Below are 9,058 nucleotides of genomic sequence, written 5' to 3'. Positions count from 1 at the left end.
GTGTGTACTTGGTCAAGGGACTTTGGTTTTTTCTTCACTGCGCATGAGTTTGTAAAAATCAGAGCAACTTACATTGGTCGTGCCTCAGAAGCTGGCTGATATCATCATCATCACTATTCTCTTCTTCCCCCCTCTTCTTCCTCCTTGTCCTTCCTCCCTCCCTCCTTCCTCCCCCTTCCTCCTTCCTTCCTCCCTCCCTCCTTCATTCCTCCTCCTCCTCCCTTCCTTCTTCCCTCCTTCCTCCCCTTTCCTCTTTTCTCCTGCTTTCCTCCTTCCTTCCTCCCTCCTCCACCTCCCTTCCTTCATCCCTCCTTCCTCCCCTTTCCTCCTTCCTCCTTCTTTCCTCCCTCCCTCCTTCCTTCCTTCCTTCCTCCCTCTTCCTCCTCCTCCCTTCCTTCTTCCCCTTCCTCCCTTCCTCCTTCCTCCTTCTTTCCTCCCTCCCTCCCTCCTTCCTCCTTCCTTCCTTCCTTCCTCCCCCTTCCTCCTTCCTCCTTCTTTCCTCCCTCCTCCTCCTCCTCCCTCCCTCCCTTCCTCCCTCCTTCCTCCTCCTCTGCCTCCCAGCCCAGGCCCAAGCGGAGGAGGAGGTGGGTGGCTGCCTTGGCGCGCTCTTCCCCCCGCCCGCGCGCCAAGGCAGGAGGCAGGCAGCCACCCACCTCAGCCTCCTCCTCTGCCTCCGCCTCCCGGGCCCAAGGAAGAGCCCAGCGCGGGGGCGTGCCAGGCGGAAGAGGTGGTGGGTGGCTGCCTGCCAGTGCCTGCTGCCTTGGTGCGCGCGCGCCGTGCACACAGGGAGCACCAAGCCAGACAGGCACCTCTGCCTCCTCCTCCGCTTGGCGTGGCCTGCAACGGAGGAGGAGGAGGTGCGCCTCCTGCGCGTGCCCGCGCCACCCTCCCCCACCTCCCCCCGCGCACCTCCTCCTCCTTTGCCTCCTCCACATGTCCGCACAGCTTGGAACGGAGGAGGAGGTGTGGGTGGCGCGGCCGCGCGGGGAGGCAGGGGAAAGTGGGTTGGTGCTGCGTGGGCCCCGAACCAGGGGCTGGGGGCCAAACCAGACCGGGACCGGGAGGAGCCCCCCAAAAGCAGGTTTATCATGGGGGCCGCCGGGTTATGGCATCCCTATTCACATGTAGCAAGAAGTGAGAATACCTGTCTTATCTGTTACACTGTGATGTGTGCAGCATGTTCGTTTCTACAACATTATTACTGGTGAATGGGTGAAACAACTAGAAACTGATAATTTACCACACCATCCAAATCTGAGATTCTTGTTAGTTGCTCTCAAACAAGCCAAGATTTGGGGTCCCATTGTATACCAACTCTATCACATCTAGTGTCAGTTGATGTAAACTACTCTCTCTTGTTATAGAGTAGACAAGTTGAGGTTCTGCTTATGATCATTTAATCATAGCAAGTGACCAGAAATATTACTTGTGAGCATTAAAGAACTGTAAGTAGTTACAATATTACAAATGGAGTTTATTGAACATTTCTCATACAAAAAGAGCAGTTTGAGCCATTCCACTTTCTTATGATTTGTGGAGTGAAAGATCTCAACATATAGCTCTCCCAAGTCTTCTAGTTTGTATGGTATCATTGTCCAATAGTGTCACCTGTAAATATGATCGAATGATTGTAACTGTAATTATGATTAGTTTCTGAAGATTTTAGGCTTAATACTTGTCGTATTTCTTCAAGAAGGATACCACAAGAACATCAGCTCTCTCCATGCTTCATCTTTATCTGTGCCATCAGAATAACAGGAGAACAGCTAATTATGTGCTGTTAGTGAGAATAATGGTTTTTAATTGTCGGGTTTACCATCATAATTTTCCCTATCTCTTCTTGGCTCTGTGTAGCAAAATAGCAAACAGTAAGTTTTTGTAAGCCATGCTTGCTTTGCAAAGTGAAATGCTGTCATTTTCACTGCATATGCTTCATGTTCAAAGTAATGCGGGCATAAATCTCTGCTGTTGCAGTGCAGCCGTGTTTCCCTAGTGTGTAATGATCATCTTCTGCCAAATTGCTAACTTGCTTTGCTATCACTGCTGTTTTGCTCCATGTTTTTCTTTTCCCCCAGTCAAGTAATCTGTCATAGAATTGAAAATAAACATTTATGCTTGTTGTTCATTGGCTTTGCATGTTGCTTCAAGTCCCCAAGTTCTCTCTGACATCTCCAAAGGAAGTTTTTTAAAAAAAAAAAAACCCCCCCCCCCCATCTTCTTAACCATATTTATCATGCAGTGTGTGAATGTTCTTGTCCTCTGGATTGGATCACTGATACTCATGTTTTGATTTCTTTCTGAACTGTGGCAATGACTTAGGTTATTCTTTCTGAAATGAAGGTCGTCCAGAAAACTCTAATCTTCTCCCTTGGCAGCCCTTGAGAAACTCTATCACCAGGAACAGTTTCCTAAAAAGTCAGCAAAACTGGAAAACTGCAGTTGTCCCTCAACTTTTGCAGCTTTGACACTCATGATTTCGATTATTCACAAGGCCGCTGAGCATGCACTCTTCCTCCTCATCCCTCTCTGGCTTTTCCCCCAGGGTGGGGAAAAGCCCAGGAGGGAGAAGCTGGGAAGGGTGCGTGCAATCTCATCCCTTTCTAGGATAGAGAGCTGCCTCTTTCCCCATGCAGCTCTCTGCCTTGGAAGGGGTTTGGGGAAAGTAAGTGTGCCCTCCTTCCTGCCGTTCCAAGGCTCCAGAGAACACCCCAGACCTTGAAGCCTTGGAAGGGAAGGAAGGAGCCGCGAATGCAAGCTCCTCTGCTGTTCCAACGCCTCAGGGAGCTTGTTAGAGCTGTTTGAGGCTTCGGAAGGCAGATGGGGGTGCGCATGTGCACACTGCTCTCAATAATGAATTTTGACTTTTCTTGTGCCCCTAACCCTTGTGAATGTCAAGGATCGACAATATAACAGTTGAAGAAAGATAGCCAAACATCACTGTTTTGTAACTAAAAGCATTTTTTTTCTGGTTGAGGGCCAGGTCACATGTGATTTTATATCTGCACAGGTGGGGGTATGTGTGCTTCTTTGCACACTGTTATGCACTCATGGTTGTTTTGTCACAAGTGTATCTACAGTGGAGGAATCCCTATGCCAATCAAGTTTGGGAGGGTAACAGAAAATATGAAACAGACATATCTAGCATTGCCCAGGAAATACTTATAAGTTGCATCTGCGCTGCAGGGGTAATGCAGTTTGACACCACTTTAGCTGCCATGGCTTAGTGCTATGGAATTTATAGTACAGTATGTTTTGGGACCAGAGCGCTCTGAGAGAGAAGGCTAAATATCTCACAAAACAAATCCAAAATTCCATAGCACTGAGCCATAGCAGTTAAAACGGTGTCAAGCTGCATTATTTTTGCAGTGCATAAAAAGAGGAGTGTGTTTTTATATGAGAAGTAGACAGATGAATTGATTGAGTGGAAAGGGGAAAGTTGTTTCAGGGATATGTAGAATTATATAAGAAGATAGGAAGACAAGAGTATAGAAGAAGATTAAGAAATCTTGATGTGTCAGAGTAAGGGAATACAAAACTCAAAGGGAGTCCGAAACGGGACAAATTATTTGCTTAATCTAATGCTGATGATAGCAACAGCTTCATGAGTGAATTGATGTTTCCCTCAAAAATAATCCTTCATTCTAGAAATTTCACAGGGGTTTTTATTTATTAATTAATTGGTTTGTTTGTTTATTATATTTATATTCTTCTTTCTCCAAAAAATTGAAATTCAGAGTGGTTCATAATTTGAAAGAACAATACAAAAAGAGAACATTAAAATAGAATTAAACTATTTGCAGCACACTAAGTGCTGTCACACTTCAATAAAAGAGTAAAATTCAGTTTAAAAGATTTTGAAAAGCTCTTTAAAAAAAGTTCCATTAAACAGTACAGCATCCTATAGACTTGCTCTTTAAAAACTTTCTGTTTTAAAAGCTTGTCTGAATAATGATAATAAAAAAGGTTTAGCCTGCTGCCAGAAGGAGAACAAGGCCTCAGAACAATTCTGTAAGGCTTTTTTTAAAAAAAAATTAATCTCCTTTTGACATCTAAGAAGTTTTATGTGTGTGTGTGTGTTTAAATGTTTGAATATTAAATAAGTTTCTGCCTCTCCTTTTTCTTGTCCTAATAGGATGATAGTGATGGAATTCCATGGTCGGAAGAAAGGGTGGTACGGAAAGTCCTTTACTTATCCCTAAAGGAATTCAAGAACGCACAGAAGAGGCAACATGGCGATGGCATTCATGGGAGTCTCAAAGGCGTAAATGGTGAGTCTTTTCTCAGGATATATGCCTTACCCTGGGTCAGAATGCTCTGTTTGGTAGTCACAATGCAGGGGTCTTGGATCTTGTGTCCCCCTCCTCCTGTATGTGCAGTCTGTGGGTTGAATGGGAGAAAATATTTCCTATATATCTAGCATCCTCACTCTCTTTAATAAGTACAACTTGTTTCCACCTGAGCAAGATTGAGTCCATTTTACTCTAGCACTGTTTGGAAATCCAGGGAAGCGGTGGAGTGACAAAATTATTTTCATTGCATGAGGGAATGATACAGATGACTGGCTTTCTATGAAGCTGCATGACCACCATAGTTAAGTTACCACTCCTTAACTGGCTCTCTGTATTCACTCATATTATGTATTGTAAATGCAGACTTCACAATGTGGCCCTTTACAAATTATCTCAACCTAATGTTGAACAGTCTGCTGCGTTCATTTCATCAAAAATAGTTTTGATTTTGTTCAGTAAAAAAAAGTGCTATTATATATATTAGTGCTCATTCTGAACAGCAATTATTTGACAACCACAGCAGTTGCTTTGGACATGTCTAGATCATTTTCCTAATGTCTGAGCAACTGCACGTTTACAAACATTAAAACAGCAGTTGGCTTCTTGCATAAATTACTTGTACCTCTGTTTGCACTAATTTTGATGCATCGTATTTCACCACTTACTCATTGAGAAATACAGTGTTTTATTAATAAAGATACAAATAGGTGGGAATACAGTATCTTCCATAATTTACAAAGTCTCTGATAAAGAAACTCCCTCTGATTTCTCAGCCTGGTAAAAATGTGAAACATCTATCTGAAAATCATGTTTTAGCAGCAAACCATTTCTGCCTGCCTAGAGTACACAAAGTAGCTTTAGCTGCCTGTTTTCTATAATGTCGGTGTTCAATTGATATTCTGTCAGTTTCTTTAGGAAAGTTTCTTGCTCTATTGTGGCTTTCCCCCCACGATAGTCTGAAGGGAGGAGAGGAGGCCTTGAAGGCGTGATGCGCAGGAACTTTGTGTTGTAAAGCTTTGAGGGAGTGCCAGGTTATAGAGCATGACTGAGATTTTATGGCATCTGGTTTCTCCTAAAGTAGACTTGATGAGAAGCGGGTTTAACCTAGTTTTTGCTCTCAGAACTGCTCACACACAGAGAAGAACAGATGAGGAGCAGAACTCCGAAATTCTAAATGATGCTTTGCTGAAACTAAATATTGTTTGGCAAATTACACTAATGGACAGAATGCATGCAGATTTTATTGGCAGAACCTCATTAATTTTGCATTATTTAGGATTACTTTTAGGTTTACCTCCATAGGAATTAGTCTAACCTTTTTGTGAAAGAGGGGGAAATTAAGTGATATGGTTGGCAAATATTCTTAGTAGGTGTTCGTAGGGGCTATGAAATGACTATGGCGGGTTATAAACTGCCACTTGGGACGTCCGCAGGACGTCCCATTTTAAAAAAGGGGCGTCTCTCCTAGACGCCCCTGGCTCTAATACGGACTCTGTCCATACAATATGGCGCTGGCCGTTCCACACGGCCGGCGCCATCTTTACGTATCGGACGCTGTGCGTCCGAACGTGTTGTGGCGTCTGTGACGTCGCGAATGTGCCCCTGGCACCTCGTGATGTCACAGAGGCGCCGCAAGAAGAAGCTCCATTTTGGAGCTTCTTTTTCGGTCCGTGCGGGAGCCATGCGGTGTGGCTGCTGCGGCTCCCGCACGGAGCAAACGGCGGCGGCAGACCGCCTCAAAGCGGTGGTTTATAACCCGCCATTGTTTAACTTTTTAAATAGGCTATTGTAGTCCACATGAAAGAGTATTAACATTCCACACCTGTGTCTGTTTTACTTGCAACTGAATTGATTTGGCATCACATGTCCAAACTTGCACTTACACTGTTCATCTCCCCCTGCATTGTGCTGTAATTTGGTTTCTTCCTCAATCAGACTTTTTAAATAGAACCATAGAATTATAGAGTTATTGTTTGTTTATTTTTTAAAACTTGTATAAAATAAGACAGGACATAAACTAAATAATAAAAATAAATGCATAAATAAATAGAGCAAACCAGTATTGTAGGGTCCTCCAAAACAGGATGATATGTATGCTTCAAAATGTGTCCTACATTGCTCTTGTGGAGGGAAAGCTCTCAAACCATAGGTTGCCAGCTTGGGTTTTATTCTGAAGAGGATTTCAGTTGGAACATGGATGGAAAGGAGAGACTAGGAGAAGAGGATTAGAAGGCCCCCTTTTTAAGTATAAACCATGTTTTTTTCTGAAGCAAGCCCTTGTCATTATTCCAGCTGTAGTATGCTAGAAAGGATTTCATAAACAGATGTGTTAATTTAGCGTCGTATTTGCTTTAGTAGGTATTTCCTTTGTTGCTTCTAGATATTCACAGGGTATAGAATGATCCCTGTCCTGTTGTTAACAGTGTGCCTTTGTTTCTCTTCCACCATGTGGAAACGTTAAAATCAGAAGAGGATATTTCTGTGTGATGTCAGGAAACTATTTGTAGCATTCAACGGGAGCCTTTCGAACTCTGGGAAACAGGATAACACATCAGCAAGCCCAAGGGAACCCAAGGGAACCTGCACTGTAATTTTGAATGTTACTATCTGCTATTTCAGCTACAATTTTAATAAGCCCAGGGTTTGGGATTGTGATAATCAGTTTTTCAGAGGCCTCTTTGTAAGAGAGAATCTCATCCTCATGGGAAATAGCTTTCTTTCTAATGTTGCTTTAGACATGAAATAGATGGCTGTAAAATTGAAGTATATAATGTAAGTATTCTTGGTTTTTATTCATGAGGCTGTATTTTGTATTCCCTCTCAGCAAAATACATCATATAACAAGGTAGATTTCTTTTTTAAAAAACAACAATGCACAATCAACCCTGTTCCTATGAACATGGTAAAGTTACTTGTGATTAATCCGCATACACATCTAAATGTCTAATCCCAGTATTAGACGAACTAATTATTTTGCACTCCCATCTTAGGAAGGAGAATGGTTCAAAGTAGACAAAATGCTGAACCATGTTTTGAGCTAGTTGTATTGTAAAACCCAAACTCCTGGCTTGCTCTTTCAAACAGTGAGGCAGCCTATAATTTAAAGCGGTTTGTCTACTCAGCCTTCTCTTCAGTAGATTCACTGGCTTCACTATGTATGATTAATCATGGTTTGCAACTCACTTCCAGGCATGGTTTTGGTGTGTTTCACATAGTTGACCTTTACTCACTGACTGTATAGGTCCTTGTTTGTGTGCACTGCGTTCATCATCAAATCTAATGAAACTGGTACAGTCTCATCCTCCCCTGTATAATTTGGAAAATAAGAATTGTTTTCTTTTTAGGGAGTTCATTAGCTGAATGAGAACTAATGTGATGTTCAGTTACTAGTTTCAAGTGGTTGCAGTTTGGTCTCATAGGTAGTCTGCTATATAGGTTTAGATTGTTAGTGACCTATAGGTTTATAAAGTATAAATGGAGGGGGAGGAGGTGGATCAGTACTAAAGCTGGGCATTGCAGCGCTCTGTTCCCCTGGTCAGAAACTAGTGAAGAAAAACTGACATGAAGGGTTGTTGTTATTGTGTGGGTTCAAGTCATTTATGATTTATGGCGACCCTAAGACAAACCTAACCTGGAGTGTTCTTGGCAAGATTCGTGCAGAGGAGGTTACCTTTACAAGTACTTCAGTCCACATATGGCTAGCTCACGGTTATGGCGGACCCACTGTATTTAAAAACATCAAATAAAAATGCAGCACACAAGGGCTGTTTTCTCTTTTAAAAATCATTGCCATCCTCTGAGTCTGAGTGAGTGTGACTTGCCCTAGGTCACCCAGTGGGTTTCATGGCTGAGCCAGGATTCAAACTCTGGTCTCCAGAGTCATAGTCCAACACTCATACCACTATTGCATGCTAGCGCTCAACACAGAGAGTAGTGACGGGTAGTGATATTTAATTACAAATGTACTTTTATTAGCAAGTGGTCCTGACATGAAGAATAGGAATGGCTGCCCAAGATCATATCCCTTCCCAAGTGTCCTGTACTGTATCTGGAGTCTCTGACTGTATCTGCAATGCAGAAATGACCAAATTTGTCACCACTTTAACTGCCATGGCTCAATGCTATATAATTCTGGGAACTGTAGTTATGTGAGACATTAAGCCTTCTGTGCCAGAGTATTCCAGTGGCACAACAATCTACAGTTCCCAGAATTCCATAGCACTGAGTCATGGCAGTTAGAGTGGTGTCAAACTGGATTGTTTCTGCAATACAGATGCAGCCTCTGCTGCCATCCTGATTTGTTTCCCAAAAAAGAACTGTTTCTACAATTCCTCTCAGAGTTGAAGTTGTAAAAATGTGAAATTAAATGTGAGGTGGGTAGCAGGAGTGTTGTCTTCATCAGGCACAAACATAGAACATTACATGTGGGTGGCCACAACACTCTTTGATTAAAAGACTTCAGGGCATGCATGTGGAGTTTTTAAAGTCATTTGGTTATGCCCAAACCCAAAGAACCATCTGTATTGGTTTGAAAACTTCCCGTTAAACACTATCCGTATTTTTACATCAACATTTGTTCAAGGAAACTTTGTTCCTGTAAGACTATTAAAATATAATTATTTATGGAGCGTTTCATTTATTTTTAAGATAAGTTGGTGGGGTATAAAAATACCTGAAGGCTTAAGCAATAAGACTTACCCGCTTTTCAAACTTTTAGTATCACGTTTATGACATAAAAGCCAAGAGTAAAACATTTTTGCACAAGTGTT

General features: G+C 42.5%; 1 protein-coding gene across 1 annotated transcript in view; it reads left to right on the top strand.

The window, feature by feature from the left end:
- The window catches only part of JARID2 (jumonji and AT-rich interaction domain containing 2), a 250,999-nt gene that overhangs the window by 126,286 nt on the left and 115,655 nt on the right, over nucleotides 1-9,058 (top strand). The window contains exon 2 of the mRNA XM_042463243.1: nucleotides 4,133-4,268. Coding sequence (XP_042319177.1) covers nucleotides 4,133-4,268 — 136 coding nt within the window. The remainder of the gene's footprint in view (nucleotides 1-4,132; nucleotides 4,269-9,058) is intronic.

This window comes from Sceloporus undulatus, chromosome 4 (genome assembly GCF_019175285.1).
Source record: "Sceloporus undulatus isolate JIND9_A2432 ecotype Alabama chromosome 4, SceUnd_v1.1, whole genome shotgun sequence".
In the NCBI taxonomy this organism is placed as follows: Eukaryota; Metazoa; Chordata; class Lepidosauria; order Squamata; family Phrynosomatidae; genus Sceloporus; species Sceloporus undulatus.
Note: the sequence above shows the minus strand (reverse complement) of the source record. Positions and strands in the feature narration are given on the sequence as shown.